The following is a 20,331-nucleotide window of genomic DNA, read 5'->3' on the forward strand; positions in this document are numbered from 1 at the left end:
TATAGTGGACGCGTATTTTTGTCCAGTTTCCAGAGGTACATTCGTCGTCGACCGAATGTACGAATATAGACATGTTACAAATCGTATTCGGTTTGTATTGTGACTACCAAATATGAAAAACTATAAAAAAAAGAATTAATTCACTTTAACGCGCAATTTCCTTTTACTGTGTTGTTATTATTTTTTTTACATTACCTACAGTAGATTTACGTATAATTTATAGCGCAAATTTTATGAACTAATACAGAACGAATGTTTCTTCTTCATGATCCGTAAGAGAAAAAATGATGTTTCTATAGAAATGAAAGATTTCATAGAATAAGGAGAAATCCAGATTTGTTATGTGTACATAGCTTTAATGAAAACGTTAATTACACGTTAAAACAATGTTTATACTATTTATTTAATAGTCAGCTTTCTTATATATAAATATATATACCGGAAGTTAGATTAAGTAGGTCAGAAACGTATTGGTTGTACAAAATGGATCTAACTAATATTTTTGCTGTGAATACAAATTAAAGTATATATGCGTGTAAGTTGCGATTAAAAATCGACATGAAATTTGAAATTTCTGAATTGAACTTGTAACGCTAGGTACTTTGTTGTTTTATTTGCGACATCTTTGTAACTATTAGATACACAGAAAACATATCAAAATCTTAGGAGCATTTAAATTTGCATTTAATTAAATACCTCATGAGAGAGAAACTTCAATATTCTGTAAAAGACAGAAGATAACGGAAATGGGTCTAAACGAATACAAGTACATCCTAAGTAACTACATTATTCTAGTAGGAGACTAACTTTCTAAAAAGAAGAGCTCAGAGAAAAATAGCTTCTCTAACAAATTGTAATCCCTAAAATTTATACTATTTCATTTTTCTTTTGTAACTAAAATTGTTAAATCTATTAATGAATTCATTAGTTATTAACTAAATACATCTAAGATTAGAAAAATTAATAGTCTTTATTCTGTAACAAATCAAAAATTATAAATAGAAAACCATATTGAATATTTTTGCGTGTTAAAATGGTACCAAATAATCATTGCAAAGGGTATTTATTTGTATTTCCAACAGACTTATAATTAAATAATATATTTACAAACACAATAGAATATTTAATATAAAATTTAAATAGAACATTCATAATATTATCAGTTATAAAAGTATCAAAAAATTGTCTACATCACATACACATATTCATACATATACATATATACTAATGTTCAGTCAGTTGACCAAAAAGAGAGTTCTAAAATCATTGTAAAAGATCAGAGATCCACTAAATGCTGCTGTTTAATAACAATGGGTTAATGCACAAACATTTCGTGTTTACTTTTAAAAGGGACAGATTCGAAAATAATATAATTATAAGTTATAGTAACATTATCAACATCTGTGTAATTAGAATACTTAAAAAGTGAACATAAAATATTTGTGCATAAGCCACTGATAATTTAGATCATCTACATGTCATCATTTCCTATTTGTCTCAGTGGTTGTGTTGTGGGAGGCACAGTTATACTAAACGCGGCTATAAACACATTAATAATTGTTATAAGAAAAACACCAACGACGACATAATTGTTGATCCTTCGTGCGTTTACTGATTTTGACTGTCCTTTTATGTCGAATCGGCCTTTAAAGATCAAGCTAACGCCCACAGCAACCTAAATTTAAAGAAAAAAAAATGAATTAATTAATGTGATCGTTGTTACAAATAAAACCGTAACAACATAGGATGTATTCTTTATCTTTTAGTACAAAGTCTTACCTGAAGCAAAAGACTGATAATGATCAAACTCAAAATAATGTAGAAAGTCGGGCTTTGTCGTTGATACTCGATTAGATATCTCAATTGATTAGCGTTGGCAGTGATCAGCGCAATATCCATCATGCCTTGCGCTACGGTTTTTTTGGCGGCATAAGTGTTTGACTGTTTGTACGGTTGAGACTTCTTGTCCGTCGTATCCACGGATAATACAGTGTCCTTAATTATCACCTCTTCGACCACATCCATCTTTGGGTCCATTTCTTTTTCCTCCATGGTTTTCTTCTTGTATCGACTGTTTTCTTCGACAGAATACCGATTGTTTCAGACAGTGCACTTTAATAAAAAAGGCACCGTGCAACAACTGTAAATTTTATAACAAATCACGATTTGTTCACTCGTTTAAGCACGATGAAACTTCACTCAAGGAAAAGAAGAAATATCTTGCACGGTATTGATTTCAAATTTTACACTGATGATTTATTATGGAAAATATTAATCCTTGGACACTGAGGTTTACATTGCTGTTTTAAGCCATGGAATGTTAAACTAGAGAAGCTCACAGGTAGAAAATATTAGAAATTATTTATTTTCATTTAAAACAAGTATTAAGAACAAGGCTTCGGGGTTATTAATTTGAAATCTGTAAATCGAAAGTTTCGCGACATCACAAGAGTGTTAAAACTTGTTAAAAGAAATACCGAGAAAGGTTGCAGACACGGGAGTTAATAAAAACTTAAATAAAAGAAGAGTTTACCTGGTAAAGTTACTTCACTATAATTAACGCGGTAAATGCGTTAAAAGAGAATTCAGTTCCGTGGTAGTTTCAGGAAGCGAAACCACAAATGACGCGTGACTGAAGGGAAGTGTCTAAGGACGATGAATGTATACACTGTTGTGCCAATCAAAACATTCTAACTATGTGTTGGCTACTGTATCAGCTTATCATCGTATGCGGTCGTTCGAACAATAAAAAACAATGAAGAACAAGAAGTCAATAACGCCGATGGTAACACTAACTGCGATGATTTTAATTATCGTGTCATGATCGTTTATATTTAAAAACGAACGCTCGAGCCGTTGCAAAAATCAAACGAATAGACGTCGCAATGGTATGCTTTAGTTAAGTCTCTGAACCGCAATAGGGTGATGTTGACTTCTTTTTTTAGAGAACAATAGAACCGGAAGAGATCTGCAACGCTTCTCCTGTGATATTGATTGAGCAATTGAATCTGATAAATTGATAAAACATGAATCATTACATGTATATGTTATCTGATCTACTTCTTTTGAATTTTAATTGAAAATATGATTTCTATAGGATGAGTCATCTCAGACTGGAATGTAAAGTATTTGCGTTGTTTGTTTAGATGGAATTATTGTTTCGATGGGGTTAAAGATTGTAATATAAGGATTTCGTGACTTCGTATGGTTAGATCGTCTCATCTTTCAGTCCCCGTATTGAAGAAGCTATAACTGCACGTGGCAACCACATGCATGTGTCGAGGATACAGAATTTTACATAGAACTACAAAAAAAGATAGTATTCAAGTATGGTGCACAATGACCCATTGTTGACTCATTAATTGGACAACGAACGCGTATGTTTTACGACCAAAGGAAAACATCGTGACACGTGCGTGTATCTCGATCTCTAATAGTACTGTAGACATTTGTAATTAGGTAAGAGCGGATCTAATCTTCCATCAGAAATTATTGGTATAAGTAAAAAAATAGTTCGTGGAATTATTATAACCTGTTAATATCGAAATTTATAAATTCTAAATATTTGTTATCATTCGTTTGACGATATGACGCTTCTATTTTAGTTTGCTATTAGGTGCGTGACAGTTTAATGTGTCGCAATGTTACAGGTGGCCATGTAGTGCGTAGTACTTCAATGCACGGTGATATAACGCGTGGGAATATAAGACGAGACGATACGTGTGGTGATTTAACATTTAATATCGTATAACCAAAAAGAATAAATGGTATCAGTTTTTAATGTACAATATATTTCGTGTATTAGGATGATGGGTGGAACTAGCAGTATGCGTGGAAATTTATGTGGAAAGTGTAGTTCAACTGGTCATATAGATAGAGGTCATATAATGCGACTCCTCTGTAGTTTCAGTAAAGTTAAATGACCCAGTTCATTCCAGATAAAATCCTAATTATGCAGATAATCTTTTCGAACAAGTAACGATAATTGAGATATAGCGAATCGATGATCTGGAACAGAAAAAATGTCGAGTATAAAAAGAATGTTTTTTTTAAGAGAAAGTCGAGCGGACAAGCGGGTCAGTTTGCTATAAACGTTAAAGACAAGGACATCCACGAACGAACGATGACTCTCTAATTATCTCATTATCTGTTGCAAAAAAATTTCATAATTTTTGGCTATCATCATCAATACGGTTTGATTAATTGCACGTGGTAATAAATTGTAAGACTCATTTATAACGTAGTATATTTAAGTTTGGTAATTTGGGAAAGTCTAGAAATTATTTAGAAATTTGGAAATATAAAAATTTCAATCTTTCAGATTCTTAAATTGAGATGAGTGGAGTTGACCATCTCTGGTCTATGGTATGACGAAACACCTCTGGCACACTGAAATTATACCAAAAAAGGATAAGCGTTATTCGAAAGGACGTTATACAACTTAGTCGAGATCCACGCAATAACCAATGAAACGAAGTCGGCAATTATTGACATAAACCAGGAGTCATAATTACTTGTACAATCAAAGCTTAGCGGTTTGCAACAAATTGACGATAATGAAAGTGTATTTCGTGATTATAGCTATGGCCTTGTTACGAGAAAGTAGACATTAGAAACGTGTGAACTAGTAAACGTATCGCCTTTAGGCAAAAGAACGGTAGCGAGTTCTTTGAAGCCATGTCACTTCTTTAAAGTGTTCCCACTGATTGTCATTTGATTGTTCCACTCCTTTGTCATAATTTTAATTCCTTACTGCATGAGCTTTCTGTGTTACTCGATTTTATAAGAGCAGACGAAAATACTGTTTATGGGAAAATTGTATCGAAAACATTTTCAACATTATTCAAATCTTTATTGATTAAAAAATATTAAAATGTGTCATACATAACATGCAGCATAGTCACAAGAAATAAATGAAAGTTCGGTTTGTGACATGTATGACCCGCTATGCGGTAAGGGGTTAATTGTCCCAAGTTTGCACATCGTACGAACAAATTCCCCTTCGTATTCTAAAACCGCACGAGATGATAAACAGAGTCGGCTGACTCATCGCTCTTTGAACATGTGCTGAAAAGTGGTCCGGAAACCGCGCGATACGTAGATGGAAATAATGTTGATGGAAAAAATAGGTTATGCGGCGGTCATTTACTGGGGATACAAATTCTCTCGCAACACTCTATACAAAATCTACAATAACTTCTTTTCCACCGCGTGCGTGGATCTGTATTCGATGGGTAAATGGGCAGTAGTCACAGGATGTTCCCACGGAATAGGAAGAGCGTACGTCGAGGCTCTGGCAAGAATGGGGTTAAACATCATTCTCGTCAGTCCTGATACGGAAAACTTGAAGGCGATTGCTGGTAATATAGAGTCGATGTACAATGTGAAAACGAAAGTGATCAAGCTGGACTTATCCGAAGGCCTGGAAACGTATAACGCTATCGAGAAGGAGATGTTTGGTTTGGAAATAGGGGTGCTGATCAACAACCTGGGTATGTCGTACCCGCATCCGGAATATTTTCTGAATCTTCCTCACAAAGAGAAGATCTACATGAGCATCATACACTGCAACGTGGTAGTTGTCACGAACATGTGTCGCATTTTATTGCCACAAATGGTGGTCAGAGGGAAAGGAGTGATCGTGAACGTTGCCTCGATGGTGGCCGTATTGCCGAGTCCTCTCCTAACCGTATTCGCAGCCACGAAGGCGTACATAGTTAAATTCAGCAAGGACTTACAAATTGAATATGCTAAACATGGTATAATTGTACAGTGTCTTTTACCTGGGACCGTAACGAATCATAAAACAGACTCGCCAAGATCAGGGTGGATGGTACCGACTCCAGAAAAATATGTTCAGAGCGCGATCAAAACTATAGGCAAGGAGAATGTCACGACGGGTTTCTTACAGCACTCTATTTTGGTCAGGATAATTAAAATGATTTATCGAATATCACCCAACTCTATCATTGTTTGGATGATCAACATCATGGAGGGAAATCGGAATATTGCGTTACGTCGGTATATCGGTTGATTGTGTACAAACGTTCAAATATATGAACCTTAATGTAAAAACAAATTTGTACATATATACAAGTCTTGTTTTTGTACGAGAGTAACGATTATAGGAATCTCTATAAATGACCTCTATTTTGAAGACTTAATGCATTACTTTTTAATGAGGGTGCTTATGGTAAAACAGTTTAGTGACTTTAAGTAAATGTAATATCGTATGAAACCACAACTTTGATAAAATCAATCTTATCAGTATTGACTTGTTGACTCAAAATTGCCTTGCATTTTGAAATTTCATATTATATTTGCTATATATAGATCATCGATTTTTATAGTATGTAACATTTTGCATAATATTACTTTTATTCAGCTCATGTATTACAATCTAAAAAATGTATTATTCATAATATACTTGTTACTGTAAATTATTTAGCGCGAAAATAATCTTACAACGTTGTTTATGCAGATGTCAGGTTTGTTTTCATGCGAGGTGCATTTTTACAATACGTCATTCGGTTATATTGTCAGAATGTTATTGAAATACTAGCTCTTTTTGCATAATTAGAATATTATTGTCTAGCTAATTTTTCATTGAAAATGTTCTAATTACTAACTATAGCAAATTGTGTCATGTAGAAAGTACTGTCATCTGACAGAAAGCATATTAGCTAACCTGTCTCGCCAACTAAGTCGGTAATTATGCGATTTTCGTTTCAGTTTAATTTTTTAATATTACAATTTTAAAAATATTGATTTGTGTATTAATATATATACATGTTGCAGGCAGCTATCAGATATAAAACCTGTACGAAACAAACGTCTACATTGCGATTAAATATCTTCTCAAAATTTAAACATTTGTTTTGTTACAAAATGGATGATAATCGACATTATAATAATCCATTTGAAGATTATTCTAATTCTTCTTCGAAATCCTTTGTGAATGTTGCTACGAATGAGGTAATTACATGTTTTATTTACACACTTATGTATATGTACAATTAAAAATATTTACTTTTGTTAGATTAACGAAAATTATAAAGAAACGCTTCGAGTGCATACGAAGAGATTATTAGACCGGCTAAAGGAAAAAAAACATCATTGGACATATAATGATGATTGTTCTGTATATACTGGAACTGCAGGGATCGCATACATGTTTTTTCAATATGGGAAGTGTTTTAATGAACCAGCTTATATCGATGTATGTAATGATACATAGTTAAACAAATTATTTTTATTATCATTGAATTACTAATTAGATATATTCCTTTTCTATAGGAAGCAACAGAGTTATTACGAATATGTGTAAGTAAATTCAGAGGCAAAAGAGAAGTTACATTCTTAACTGGTATTGTGGGGCCAATAGCTCTGAGTGCAGTAATTCTTAATGCACAAGGCAACAGGGATGAAGCTCATAATATGATTTCAAAGTATGTACATTATATTGCTTAATTATAAGGACAAAAGTTATGATACTTATTTCATGAATTTGTTTTTCAGAATCAAGTCACTGTCTACATACGTTTTGGATGAATGTAGTGATTTGCCCGATGAATTACTTTATGGGAGGGCTGGATATTTATTCTCCCTCCTATTTATAAATTCAAATATATCTCCCCATCCTATAGAAGATGAACTTATCAAACAGGTATTATATAATAAAAATTATTATTAAATGAAGGTAACATTGTTTCAATACCAGTTATTAAACAAAGTATTGTATCAGGTTATTGCACTCATAATTAAATCTGGAAATGTATATTCTGCTTCAAGAAAATTTAAATCACCCTTAATGTATGCTTGGCATGATTCAGAGTACATTGGTGGTGCCCATGGTTTGGCTGGAATACTATACATGCTCTTACAGGTACTTTAGATTTGCTCTTGTTTATTTTTGAAATAAGATTTTTAAATATAATTATTTTATAGGCACGGCAGTATTTAACAGAGAGTCAACTGACAAGAGATATAAAACCAGCACTGGATTTTCTTCAAAACTTACGGTATCCTTCTGGAAATTTCCCATCCTCTATTGGAAGTCACACAGATAAACTGGTGCATTGGTGCCATGGTGCACCTGGAATGCCTATGTTATTTTCTTTGGCTTATGAGGTTGTTGTTGTTTGACTTCTATTGTCCCCAACTTTATTGAATTGCTTGTATTTAATTAAATATATACTTGTTCAGATATTTCAAGATAATCAGTACTTAAACACAGCTCTACAATGTGGAGAAGTAGTTTGGGCAAGAGGTCTGCTTAAAAAAGGATATGGAATATGTCACGGAGTAGCTGGAAATGCTTATACATTTTTATCTCTCTTCCAACAGACAAAGGTGACATTTGATTTATGAAAAGTATAACATTGTAATAAATTTTAATCAGGTTTAATAAATGTCAATATGGTTTACCAGGATATAAAACATCTGTACAGAGCTGCTAGGTTTGCAGAGTGGTGTATGGATTATGGAAAAAATCAAGTTAGATCCCCTGATAGACCATTTTCATTATTCGAAGGTATTTCATTATCAATTATATTGAATCTATTAATAATGTTTTTTACTCACTCAAAAATGTTGTAGGTCTTGCTGGAACCATTTACTTTTTGATCGATATGCAACATCCGGCCACGGCAAAATTCCCGGCATATACTGTTTAAACTGGTTAAACTTTAAAGAATATCGTTTTCCATAAATGTCCAGTTAAAATAAAATTAAATCTGTTATCGTACATAACTCCATTTCCCTATTATGTATTTACGAATTACGTATTTATCTTTATGACATGCAAATCGTGTATATTTTATTTATGCACAATAAATTTGAAACACTCCATATCCGTAAGTGGTGTTTGTTTATATAACAAGTGCACTGTAATTTATTCACATGTGTCAATAATCGTGCGTCTCTTGATATTGTCAGATAAGATACTACATTTTGAACTTATTGTATAGACTAACTATAAAGTAACTACGTTACTTTATATTTTGTCAGTAACGTTCCTAACTTAACATCAGAATATGAGTTTCCAGAAGGTCCGTGCCTTCTTTTCTCAAAAAGTCGTGTTACCTCATAACGTGCAACCAGCTGTATTGATAGTAAAAAATGGTAAAATAGAAAAAATTATAGAAAACGTTGACAAGCATGTGATGGAATCTATATTACAAGTAGGTGTTTTTTAAAACATTCTTCAGAAAATCAGGTAATTCATTACAAACATTTTACAGAATTATCCTGATATTGCAATAGAGAATTTTGGTTCACTAGTTCTTATGCCTGGAGTTGTAGATTCGCATGTACATGTGAATGAACCAGGGAGAACGGAATGGGAAGGATTCGTTACGGCTACGAAAGCAGCAGCTGCTGGAGGAGTTACAACAATTGCAGATATGCCCTTGTAATGCAGTACTATATATCTACTTCTTATTGTTATTTACTATTAAAAACTACTGATAGTAATAATCAATTATGCAGGAATTCTATACCACCAACTACTACAGTGAATAATCTCAGAATAAAAGCAGCCAAAGCTCGTGGAAAGATATATGTGGATCTAGCATTCTGGGGTGGAGTGATTCCAGGAAATCAGGTACATAATTTTATTTGTAAAATTATTCAGTCATGGACAGTTATAATTTATCCTGTTTACATGGTCCTGAATATTCCAATTAAAATTTACAGAAAGATATGCAGTCACTGGTGCAAGCTGGTGTAGTGGGATTCAAATGCTTCCTCTGTCCAAGTGGGGTGGATGAGTTTCCCCATGTGAATGAAAAAGACGTTCAAGAAGCCTTAGCTGAATTGAAGTCCACTAAATCCGTACTCGCGGTATTTATATACAGAATCGTGTTGATTTTAATGTACTTATTAACAGCATAGCAGTAAAATTTATTTTAAATTCTTATTTTAGTTTCATGCTGAATATGAATCTGAGTGTACAACCCCAACAGGAGACCCATCGTGCTTCAGGACTTTTGTACAATCTCGTCCTCACGAGATGGAAGTAAGCGCCATTAAAATGATCTGCCAGTGGTGCAAAGCATCTAAGTAAGATGTTCCTCTTCTAGTTATTTACGTATATAGGAATTGCTAGGAGGGTTATTGAAATATATTCGGTGATTTAGTGTGAGATGTCATATTGTACATTTATCGACTGCTGAAGCTTTGGATTTGATAAAAGAGGCAAAACAATGTGGAGCACCATTAACGGCGGAAACGTGCCACCACTATCTGCTATTCTCTTCAGAAGAAGTGCCAAAGGGAGCCACTGAATTCAAATGTTGTCCTCCAATTCGAGATAAAATGAATCAAGTATTAGATTATATTTTCTACAACCCATCCACATAAAAAAGATACCAGAATCAATAATGATATGTATGTAGGATAAATTATGGAGAGGCCTACAAGATAGAGTGCTAGATATGGTCGTTTCGGATCATTCTCCTTGTGTGGAAGAATTGAAAACGAAGGGAAACTTTCTCACCGCTTGGGGCGGCATTTCATCGCTGCAATTTGGTCGGTCATAAAACCTGTTTTCGAAACAATTCTTATTCAATCTTCCTACGAAACTGACTTTTCTTTATTGCTCTATGGATTAGCCATTTAATACCGGGTTTAATATTTAAGTGCCTCATAAATTTCTAAATCCCCATTAAAACAAATCACTTATACATAATGTACATTTTTATTTTTATACAAAATTAAATATTATACATAGTACAATATTATAGTCATCAGATATTGAATTAAATTTATTATATAAATTCATATTATGGCTTTCACTATCTGCGTATAAATCTGCCTCTGTTTACAAGAATTCAGTTGTATTTATTGCATTGAAGGTTTGTCGTTGTTGTGGACCGCTGCGAAGTCAAAAAATGTGAAACTAACACAAATATCGTCGTGGTTGAGTTCTGGGCCTGCTAGATTATGTGGACTAGATAATCGTAAAGGTTCCTTGTCTGTGGGCATGGATGCGGACGTCGTAGTTTGGGACCCGGAGAAAAAGTTCAAGGTGAGTTATTAATTTATAAAAAAAAATTAATCTAACTGTTTTGTTGTTTTCCAGGTTACGAGAGAGCAGATTTTATTTAAGAATAAGGTAACTAGAATTGAATAACTTATTAATATTAATACATATATAAAAATGTAAATAACTTTTTGTTAACCATTTTAGCTAACACCATATGAAAACAAAGTACTTTATGGGAAAGTTGAGGCAACAATACTTGGCGGTGAATACATTTACAGAGATAATCAATTGTGCGAGAAACCTATTGGTAATTTGTTACTGCATGAAGATTTCCTGAACTGATACTTAATACTCAACTGATATATTATTTAAATATTATTCGATAGCTAAGAAAGCGATATCAGTATTGTTCGTTTACAAACCTTAAATGGACAATGGTAAAAGTGAAACGAGTTTATTTCAATCACGGTGCACCGATGATTCCAACATACGTATCCAATACGTATCGGTTAACAGGTCACTAATATTCAAGGCGAGTCGTGTGATGGTATTTGTAAAAGCGTAAAGAGAAATGGTCAAAAGAGTTATATACGTAGTATCAGCGATGTGGAATTCAAAGTATGTGATGCCGTTATGTATTATATTACCACGCATTATATTGCCACGAGTTAGGTTGCAACTTACTGTACAATTAATACTTAAGTTCTCAAATTATTAAGTTCCTACATTTTCTCAATTCTTAAATTTCTTGTAATTCAATTTTTAAAGGTTAAAATTGTTGTGTTCCTAAATTTCTATATCCTCAAATATCATCTTCAGTGATTTGTCACAGTTGAAGAAATGTTATAGATCATACGTAATGTATCTTTCACAAGAAGCCTGTAAAAAAACTGATGTATGAATGAACATGAATTGGCGTTATGACAATGAGCCGTGCAAGTTGCAATCACCGGTGACATTACGGTAATACTGCATCAATAGCAAAGCAATGTTAACTCGGACAGCGAGGCAAACGAAAGCAAAAGTGACTCGTCTCTTCCTGCAACTTTGAAGAAATTGGAAGGTGGATCCTCGGTATAGACAGGAGTGGTGACCATCTTGAGTATAAAAGCCGCTTCTGCCGGCCGCGCGCTTAGTTTCGCTTCGTGGCAACCGATTGTGAAACACGACGCTCTCAACGTGACTCCCATTCATCACGGATCGGTTTTTTGCGATCGCGAGACCTACTTCCTTTTACCAATTAACCCTGGGAACGTTAACGAGTTGCGTAGACGCAGCTGAGAACTACACTTTCTTTCTGTTGATCACCGACCGTCCACCTGCGCTTTTCATCGCTGCACGTTCACGTGGCTTTGACAGTCAATAAATGTAAGTTGATATTTCTGACTCTGATCCTTTACGCTGATACTCTAGAAAATGAAACGGGTGAGAAAGTTCATCCGCGTTGAGAGCTAACTGGCATCGCTTACAGTATTACAGTGAAAGTGTGGAAACGTCCTCCTGAAGAATTAAATTAATCACTGGGTCAAGAAAACATGAGTAGAGATATTAAAGCATAGCTTGTTATAAATTAACATTTTCAATTTTGTATAAAAATATATGCATTGACTCTTAGATATGATATTAAGAAACAAGTTCATTTATGTGTAACGCATTATCTAATGCTATTGTTTTGTTTCATGGGAAATTAAATAATTGTACATTGTTACTTGTAGAAAATAATCTTCTTGTAATTTATATTTTGTTAACTATACTTGAGTATATAATTTTTTATTGTATTAGGCAAAATTTATATTTGACAGTAAAATATAATTGATCACATTTGTACTCATTTGTGTGTTTACAAGAATTCAAGGTTCTTTTATGCAAAATACTTCTTACAATAATAAGAAGTCATTGGCATAACTAATTAGGAATCACAGAGACAGAACTATTTCCTAGATACCATGAGGTATATAGGACATGTATCCAAGTCCTTGAATATTTCCAAAAATTATAATTGATATTAAACAAAATTTTAGTTATGTCAATGCAGACAGTAAAACAAATATTAAAAAGCTGTCAGAAGTATCTAATTGAAAGTACTTAGTAACAATTGAATTTCAGACAAAAATATTTAATGAGTATTTTTTTTTCAGATGGAACTCCGTACATTGTTATTATTGTTATCCGTGATAGCAGTAGCAGTAGCGTTTCCACAAAAAGATGGTCAAATTTTTAGCAACGAGGCTATAAAACAAGCGCAAAATACCTATCTCATTCCAAAAGATGCGACAATACAGAAAGTTCAAGAAGGTATTGAATTGGCTGCATACGAATCAATTCCTGGAGATCAGAAGATTAATCTTTTTGAAATCCTGGGAGAACACGTTCCTCCGGAAGTCGTGAACAATCTTCAGGCCCAGATCGATCAGATAGGACGAAATAATTAGATTCGTCTCCTTTCCCCAATTATCATCGTTTCCTTGTAAAAATTTCTCTAGCCCTAAGTTTTATAACAAGTATTTATAAAATGTGATACATTTTTTAACGATGCTTTTCCACTTTTTTTAAATAAACTGAACAGAAATACATCCTACTCGTATGATCCTATGTTTAAAGAATTGACAAAAAATTGATATATTATAAACTTTCTTCACGACGATTTGTGTAAAAGAACAAAAATCAAAACGTTTAGTTATTCAAATGTTTGCTTGAAAAAACAGTATAATTCGTTTTATTTAAATTTATAAAATCCATGACATAATTTAAATATTTTAAAATTAGCTTTTTGTCGATATTACTGACAAAAGAATTACAACACAAATTCCAAATAACATAATCCGTTATGGAGACTAAAAAATTGTGTCATTCATAAATTGTGAAACATTGAACTAAGTCAGCTGCTGGAATTATGTATGTACGTGGTTAGTGATGTCGTGGAGAAAGCTGCAGAACCACTAACCAGAAGTGCACTTTCACTTCACCTACATTTATGTTATTGGAACTGTTTTTCTTTGGCGTTCATTACGTAGCATTGCCAAAAAAGTTCGAACATAATACCAAAACACTGATAAGCTTCTATCGTCTTTCTTAGTTACCAAATATGTAAACATAAAAAAAAGTAAGTCAAGGGTATAAGAAATTTCGTAAAGTTACACTTTCATTTTATGTACTTTCACTTTCACGTAGAGCTATCGATATTCCTTTTTTCTCTTCTTTGAAAATTAAAACTGGGAACAGATTACGTAAGGTCTCAAGGATGAATGAACATTTAAATCTCACGAACAAAACGAATTGTTATTCAAAGACGTTATATAATTAAAAATGTAATCATACTTTACATGCTAACTCGCGATTCCTTATATGGATACTCCATTAATAAGTGACGATATTTGTACATTGCTGATAAATAACTTAAAAAGTATTTATTTCGTTTACCAAGGTACAAATTTCAAAACTATGCAAACAAAATTATCAAAGGTTTTTGATCCATTTCAGCTTTCTCCGCTTAGTAAATTAACATCTATGTTTTGGGTATCTTATGTACGATAGTTATCACTAGTGCATTGTCTTGCATTGAGAGCGTATTACAATCATATACCTATTTTTGCTCCGTTCTGTGTTTAATAATCGCGACATAACTTTTATCCACTGTCTGTACAATAAATATTGTTCCACGTGTTAATACAGTTCAATTTTATTTAACTTAAGGTATTACAAATGTATTTTACCACTAGCAAACGAACAATGGAATGAAATGGTACGTGTTAGTAACTATATTATATAATTAAAAAATCGACGTTTGATTACTTAGAAGAGAGTTTTATGTACAATCGATAAAAAATGTATTCGTACGTACGTTTACGATACATTACCCGTAAATGTTCATATTATACTATAACTGCTATCACTGCATCTCCAAATATTTTCTTCTTGGAGCACGTTATCGAACTTTTAAATAATATCAACAAAGTGTTTGCTAACAGTTAAAACGAATCAATGCAAGAAAATGTACTATACTTATAACTTAGTCGACGTACCACAAGTAAGAAAGCTTAACGTAGAATCAACATGATGTTCGTGTTTTCAAATGTGCTTTTATCTCTCATGCATAGATGATCCATCTCATTTCCTGCAACGTACGGAAACAATGTAAATTATTTGACTTTACTATCTTCGAGATTACAGATGTGTTGTACTTGTTCTATTTATTTCTACCTAGTTAAGTTAAATAATATTTGTACGTACTTAGATTTTTTGGATGATTTATCGTTTCTCTCTGAACTTTCCTCGCGAGATCGCTTTTTACTGCTAGACGAAGAATGGCTGGATTTATGTTTGTCGTGTCTATCGTGTCTATCATGTTTATCGTGTCTGTCGCTCTTCTTGGGACTAAACAGGAAAAAATTACGTATGTAACACCGCCACATGTATGCACAATTATATTAATCACCTGTGTTTGGACGATTTGGAAGGAGATACTTTCTTGTGTGATCCCCCACTCCGCGATCGATCCGATCTTTAATTATTAAAAAGTAGTCTTAACATAATTTTACAACAAAATTATGTCAATTCCCAGAGCCGCCGATAGGGTTTTTTGGCTCCAAAAGATTTGGAAATACGAAATGTCTCTTTATACGTGGAGCCCGAGGCAAGTGTTTTGTTTGCCTTACGCTAACGGCGGTACTGTTTGCTTTCTATCTAACTTTTAAGCACCCGAATAGTATGAATATATTATTTCTTACCTGTGCTTATCTGACGATGACGACTTTTTATCTTTACTACTGGACGAACTTTTACTTTTTGAACTGGAAGAACTCTTATGTTTTGAATTGTGTCTGCAAATAGAACATATATATAGATTAACAAAAAATAAAAAAAATACAAATATAATATATAACATACCTGTCTTTTGATGGTGAAGGTGAGTGTTTTCGACTTGATTTCTTTTTCTTGCTAGAATTGTAATCATCGTGAAATCGATCGTCCCCTCTTTCTTTGTCTTCTTCGGCTGCTTCTCGTTCTAAATCTGACCAGTCTTTACCGGATTCTTCTGAACTACCCAATTCTTCTATTTCAACGAAAACAAGTGAAATGAAATGCATTAAAGTACTGAGTAAAACATAATTTTATAATGACAGTGAAGATTTGAAAAATCACCTTCGCTGTCTGAGTCTTCCGAGGCTTCAGAGTATTCAGAGTCATCGTCTGATTCTTCTTCGCTATCCAAATCAGATGGCTCATAAGCATCATCTTCTTCTTCTTCCTCATCTTCCACATCTTCATTTTCTGCATCGCTTTCTGGATCCAAGAATGTCCAACCGCCATTGTCAAAGAAACCTTCAGGATCATCCGTGATTGTTTTCATAATTTTTGTCCAATTCAAAGATTGTACGCCCTCCGTGTATCTAATGTCGCAAGAACTGAACAGAAATTGTATATTTAGTTTCATTCCACGAGAGTTCAGTTGCTGAAGCACAAGAAACATAATGAAACTTACTTCAGCCATTCTTTCACATGATCCAGCATGTTCATGGGAATAGCATTTAACATCGCGACTTTTCTATGATAATCTTTGAAAACAAATATCATATCAAAATTCTTCAGATGAAATTGTACTCTCTCGAAATGGACAAGCTCAACGTCCTCTAAAGTGATAACAAATGGAGGCTAAAACATAAATACAATTCGGTTATCTACGTTGTTAAATTTCAATTATTTTAATTAAACAAGGCTTACCCATTCTGTGAGATTAACCAAGCAACCACTAGTAGGTTGCAAAAGAACGGTGCTTCTGAATGGAGCACCAGGGAATCCCAATTCTCTGAACGGTGTGTCGAATTCAATTTCTTGCTTTGTCATACTTTCAACCTAAATAATATTGTCTCTTTTAATTAACTATTGAATCACCCGAATTAAAATATAAGTAATTAAATGTAACCTTCTCGCAGAAACTCTTAAACGCAGTTTTTAACTTGTGCCTAAGTTCTCGTTCTGACTGTTCAGCTGCGAGATCATCACGGTCGTGCATGTGCTGATGTTTTCCTAAATCTGTTGTAATTTCACCGACCTCTGTATAAAATTGTACATCCACATGCTTCTTTTTACCGAACATAATTGCATGCTACGAAAGATTACAAAATAATACCATTTTTAGTAACTGGAGTAATATTTATTTTAATCAGAAAAAATGCAAAGATAAGTACTTTTAAATGAAAATGAAGTAATATGATCATTTCGCCATCACATGGTTGGAAAAAGGCATTTTTAATATTATTGTAAAGTATATCAACTTTATCTCCTCTAACGGAGGTATAACGAAAACCATTCACATGTGCCTCTAAGCCTCCAGTCATTCTTTTTGATACAATATTTGGTCGAATATACAAGTCCTTCAGTTTCGGGTTACCCTTATTTTGTGACAGTATTAAAGTATCTTGTTTCACAAGATCTTCCTTTTCTCTTTCTTCTGCTTCTCTGTTCTTAAATTTCTTTTGGACCTCTTTTATCAGTCTAAAGGCTGTATTTAAGTTCGATGATGGTGCTGAAATTTCACCGGGTTCTTTCGTGTTTGTACTTCGATATGTTCTATAAACAATCAAAATTAATTTTACATATGTTGGTAAAAATAAAATACAAAATAAAAAACATATAATATACTAACACTTCTTTAACAAATGTGGCATCAGGTTGAGGATAAGATCCTCCTTCGTTACGACCCATTGTCGCACCAGGATGGAAAAAATTTATTCTGAGATACGTGTAGTCTCCTTCTACAGACTGAGAAATGTTCTTGATCGTGGATATGTGGAATGGTACAGGTATACCAAAGATTGGTAGAATTACAGTTTCATATTTTTTATCTGAAAATATATACAAATTAAATGAAGTCCCTGATTACTCATTAATAATTCGTTCTATAAAGAAATTTAAATTAAACTTACCCACATATAATTTAAGCTCTTTTACTTCCGGTTCTCGCGGCATGTGACTCAGACTTTTATATGATATTGTCGATTTTCGTATCTTTTCTTGTTCTTTCCCACCAGATTGCTGAGCTAATCGAGCTTTTGCCACTTCGTTTAACTGCTGCGCAAGCTCTTTCTGATGCTGCTTCCTTTTTTCCTCTGAACTATGTTCTGTTCGCAATTTGGATTCAATTACCGCTGTTCTTTTACCACGGCCCAGAATTTCCGGTTTAGGTTCATTTTCTTTGCCACTGCCTTCTTCTTCCTCCTCTTCTTCGTCTTTAACAAATATTCCGACATTTTTCAATTTCTTCTTTGATGGCGTCAAGTTTACAGCAGGTTGTCCCTCATTAGCCATAACAGTATCACCAATGAAAAGAGCATAGACCTTTCCCTCTTTGTCAGTAGCATCTGGGTTTGTAAGATTTGCTAATCCAACATTAACATTGAACACCATGCCTTTCTTTATTATTGCATGAGTTTTTGGACCGATGAGTAACGAGCTTTCCCTAAATTCGATACCCATCGCAAATCCAAAATTTTTGGTTAAATGATCTATCATTTCTGGTTTCTCGTTCTTTACGTATTTTACACCTGTTTCGTATACTTCGCTAATTTTCACTCCAGCCACCAGTTTTTTCAGAATCTCTTCTTCCAAAAGCAAAAGGAAGTTATAATTGTCCTCTATTGTCTTAGTAGGATTTACTAATAATGTTCGAACTATGTTAGAACAATAAGATTTGTAACGTGCTCCAAGGGAACATACAATGACACCAAAATGCAAAGTATTTTTATCGCTGACAACACTGAACTTTAGAGAATAATTTCCGCCGCTCTGTATTATTGCTGGATAACACATATCTACTTGGGTAACATCAACACCAGTTACATATTTCTTATTTGTTATAGCCGCATCTACACCCTCAGCAAGTTTTGAATGCTTGACTTTCTTGTCAGAGTCAATAATTTCCATGATTTGATCTTTAAGGTACTTCGTGAAAACATCTACAGATACTATACAAGCCTTTTTTATAGTAAGAATTTCGGCATCCTCTTTTGGACACATTACATATGCAGCTGCAGCACTCACATCAACCTGGTACATCAATGTACATTATAAATGTAAATCTTAATTAGTAATGTTATATTATAAGAAATGACATCATACCGTATCAAAAGATTCCGATTTCAAAGCAGCTCTCCATGCATCCATAAAGGCACCTGGATAATTTTCTTTTGAAAAAACACCCAATGTTTTACCATTTTTACTTTCTTTTATAATTTCAATAAGTTTAGCAAAATTAGCCTTATCTTCATCAGTCTGCAAAGGAAATTATGGTACATTAGATAAGGTTCCAATTTTAATCATCTAGATAGGATACAAATTATACGAAACAGTTACCCTATCTCTGACAAGCAGTTTTACAGGAGGTACTCCAGTCTCTTCCGTTTTCTGATTTTCCAGTTTTCTTAAAAATTCAATTTTTTTCTTACTCGCTAAAAAGCAAATAGACTCTTCTGCTAAGATCATTATGGTATCAGTAAGTTCATAACTAAGTAGCCAGGTCTGAAACAGATAACCAGTTAATATTAATTTCATTCCAAGATATGGGAATCAGATAATTTATCTAAGCGCAATGTTAAAAGTATTAAAATTTAATTTTTAACTACATAAAAATTGAATTATGTAGCCGTTCTCATACATAGAAAAATGAACTGTAAAATAGGGAGTTTGAATGCAACACAAAGAAGGATCATTTACTTGCAGTGCTGTTGATTTACTATAAACGATATCTTCATCTGTGCCCACAGCAGAAACGAGACAATCCATTTTACTAAAACTGTCATCTGTACCAACTTCTCCATCCTGTTTAATAGAAAAACATTAATTTTTTTTAAACGAATGAAAGTAAAAGTAATTGAAGAAGAAATAAATAATGATAAATTTTTCACCTTCCACGCCGTATAAAGCCGCTTCATACGTCGAAAGAACGTTTCTTTGTCAACGGATACGTTTGCCATAGCTGCTTGTTTTCAATTTGTTCAGTGTAGCACAACACGCGGCTATGGAAATGGTGGAATCAACTCAACATAAAATTATAATAAATCTTTTTGGCATAAACGATAACGAACTAAACATTCAGACGGTACAAAATCAGATCACATCACATCACATTTTCCTTAGTACTCCTTACAAAAGTAATACTATCAAAATTCGTCGCTTGATGCGGAGATGGCGGGATTTATAACCAAACCGCAACCGTGATCCACAAACTATAGGCCACGCGGCGGGAATAGTTTTGTTGCAGCGTAGCTATTCACTTTCAAAGAGAGTACAAACAGCGCTCCCAGTGAATGAAATCGAAAATAATTGTGCGTAACGGTAGATTTTTC

General features: G+C 33.5%; 5 protein-coding genes across 20 annotated transcripts; 3 read left to right on the top strand and 2 right to left on the bottom strand.

The window, feature by feature from the left end:
- Positions 1-1,047: 1,047 nt before the first annotated feature.
- LOC100878520 (ninjurin-A) lies at positions 1,048-2,052 on the bottom strand. Its single transcript, XM_003703051.3, has 2 exons — positions 1,780-2,052; positions 1,048-1,675 (listed from the first exon to the last, which is right to left on the bottom strand). Exons 1-2 carry the CDS (start codon positions 2,050-2,052, stop codon positions 1,472-1,474), a joined length of 477 nt encoding a protein of 158 aa, XP_003703099.1. The 3' UTR covers positions 1,048-1,471.
- Positions 2,053-3,146: 1,094 nt separating this feature from the next.
- Positions 3,147-8,859, top strand: LOC100882511 (lanC-like protein 2). Of its 4 annotated transcripts, XM_003703087.3 has the most exons (13): positions 3,147-3,459; positions 3,651-3,725; positions 3,806-4,222; positions 4,322-5,764; positions 6,886-6,975; positions 7,040-7,219; positions 7,297-7,448; positions 7,519-7,666; positions 7,745-7,885; positions 7,948-8,130; positions 8,206-8,352; positions 8,431-8,533; positions 8,599-8,859. In XM_003703087.3, exons 4-13 carry the CDS (start codon positions 5,102-5,104, stop codon positions 8,673-8,675), a joined length of 1,884 nt encoding a protein of 627 aa, XP_003703135.2. In that variant the 5' UTR covers positions 3,147-3,459; positions 3,651-3,725; positions 3,806-4,222; positions 4,322-5,101; the 3' UTR covers positions 8,676-8,859. The 4 variants fall into 4 exon arrangements, with proteins under 4 accessions (XP_003703135.2, XP_076385537.1, XP_012140106.1 ...); XM_076529422.1 differs by lacking the exons at positions 3,147-3,459; positions 3,651-3,725; positions 3,806-4,222; positions 4,322-5,764 and adding exons at positions 6,045-6,193; positions 6,652-6,708 and having other exon boundaries at positions 6,799-6,975; XM_012284716.2 differs by lacking the exons at positions 3,147-3,459; positions 3,651-3,725; positions 3,806-4,222; positions 4,322-5,764 and adding an exon at positions 6,495-6,708 and having other exon boundaries at positions 6,799-6,975.
- Positions 8,860-8,982: 123 nt separating this feature from the next.
- LOC100878741 (allantoinase, mitochondrial) lies at positions 8,983-12,355 on the top strand. 6 transcript variants are annotated; one of them, XM_003703053.3, is made up of 11 exons: positions 8,983-9,182; positions 9,243-9,412; positions 9,490-9,604; positions 9,697-9,843; positions 9,926-10,062; positions 10,140-10,326; positions 10,398-10,530; positions 10,857-11,029; positions 11,084-11,116; positions 11,192-11,294; positions 11,374-12,355. In XM_003703053.3, exons 1-11 carry the CDS (start codon positions 9,036-9,038, stop codon positions 11,412-11,414), a joined length of 1,386 nt encoding a protein of 461 aa, XP_003703101.2. In that variant the 5' UTR covers positions 8,983-9,035; the 3' UTR covers positions 11,415-12,355. The 6 variants fall into 6 exon arrangements, 4 of the variants coding, with proteins under 4 accessions (XP_003703101.2, XP_076385534.1, XP_076385535.1 ...); XR_013037460.1 differs by lacking the exon at positions 11,374-12,355 and having other exon boundaries at positions 10,398-10,534; XM_076529419.1 differs by having other exon boundaries at positions 11,192-12,355.
- Positions 12,214-13,565, top strand: LOC100878854 (uncharacterized). Its single transcript, XM_003703054.3, has 2 exons — positions 12,214-12,355; positions 13,126-13,565. The coding sequence occupies exon 2, from the start codon at positions 13,126-13,128 to the stop codon at positions 13,417-13,419; it is 294 nt and encodes a 97-aa protein (XP_003703102.1). The 5' UTR covers positions 12,214-12,355; the 3' UTR covers positions 13,420-13,565.
- dre4 (SPT16 homolog, facilitates chromatin remodeling subunit dre4) lies at positions 12,219-20,246 on the bottom strand. Of its 8 annotated transcripts, XR_013037444.1 has the most exons (19): positions 19,891-20,246; positions 19,700-19,804; positions 19,340-19,504; positions 19,106-19,258; positions 17,914-19,033; positions 17,634-17,832; positions 17,176-17,557; positions 16,911-17,093; positions 16,709-16,840; positions 16,470-16,639; positions 16,130-16,392; positions 15,875-16,040; positions 15,715-15,807; positions 15,423-15,488; positions 15,218-15,361; positions 15,010-15,101; positions 13,239-13,472; positions 12,457-12,487; positions 12,219-12,396 (listed from the first exon to the last, which is right to left on the bottom strand). XR_013037444.1 is itself a non-coding variant. In XM_012284713.2 (16 exons), the coding sequence occupies exons 1-16, from the start codon at positions 19,957-19,959 to the stop codon at positions 15,095-15,097; spliced, it is 3,414 nt and encodes a 1,137-aa protein (XP_012140103.1). In that variant the 5' UTR covers positions 19,960-20,246; the 3' UTR covers positions 14,380-15,094. The 8 variants fall into 8 exon arrangements, 3 of the variants coding, with proteins under 3 accessions (XP_012140103.1, XP_003703136.1, XP_076385502.1); XR_013037446.1 differs by lacking the exon at positions 13,239-13,472; XR_013037445.1 differs by lacking the exon at positions 12,457-12,487.
- Between the last annotated feature and the right edge of the window lie 85 nt (positions 20,247-20,331).

Source organism: Megachile rotundata, chromosome 3, assembly GCF_050947335.1.
Source record: "Megachile rotundata isolate GNS110a chromosome 3, iyMegRotu1, whole genome shotgun sequence".
NCBI classification, from domain to species: Eukaryota; Metazoa; Arthropoda; class Insecta; order Hymenoptera; family Megachilidae; genus Megachile; species Megachile rotundata.

Bases quoted from the DNA above. Each gene is read 5' to 3' on its own strand.
- LOC100882511 (XM_003703087.3), top strand. From the start codon at position 5,102: ATGGAAATAATGTTGATGGAAAAAATAGGTTATGCGGCGGTCATTTAC. The intron at 7,220-7,296 runs GTATGTAATGAT...CCTTTTCTATAG, and splicing joins ATGAACCAGCTTATATCGAT to GAAGCAACAGAGTTATTACG. The intron at 8,534-8,598 runs GTATTTCATTAT...AAAATGTTGTAG, and splicing joins ACCATTTTCATTATTCGAAG to GTCTTGCTGGAACCATTTAC.
- LOC100878520 (XM_003703051.3), bottom strand. From the start codon at position 2,052: ATGGAGGAAAAAGAAATGGACCCAAAGATGGATGTGGTCGAAGAGGTG. The intron at 1,676-1,779 runs GTAAGACTTTGT...CTTTAAATTTAG, and splicing joins TTATCAGTCTTTTGCTTCAG to GTTGCTGTGGGCGTTAGCTT.
- LOC100878854 (XM_003703054.3), top strand. From the start codon at position 13,126: ATGGAACTCCGTACATTGTTATTATTGTTATCCGTGATAGCAGTAGCA.
- LOC100878741 (XM_003703053.3), top strand. From the start codon at position 9,036: ATGAGTTTCCAGAAGGTCCGTGCCTTCTTTTCTCAAAAAGTCGTGTTA. The intron at 11,030-11,083 runs GTGAGTTATTAA...GTTGTTTTCCAG, and splicing joins ACCCGGAGAAAAAGTTCAAG to GTTACGAGAGAGCAGATTTT. The intron at 11,117-11,191 runs GTAACTAGAATT...TAACCATTTTAG, and splicing joins AGATTTTATTTAAGAATAAG to CTAACACCATATGAAAACAA.
- dre4 (XM_003703088.3), bottom strand. From the start codon at position 19,959: ATGGCAAACGTATCCGTTGACAAAGAAACGTTCTTTCGACGTATGAAG. The intron at 17,558-17,633 runs GTTAGTATATTA...GATTGTTTATAG, and splicing joins GCCACATTTGTTAAAGAAGT to AACATATCGAAGTACAAACA. The intron at 16,640-16,708 runs GTAAGCCTTGTT...TTTATGTTTTAG, and splicing joins TGGTTAATCTCACAGAATGG to CCTCCATTTGTTATCACTTT.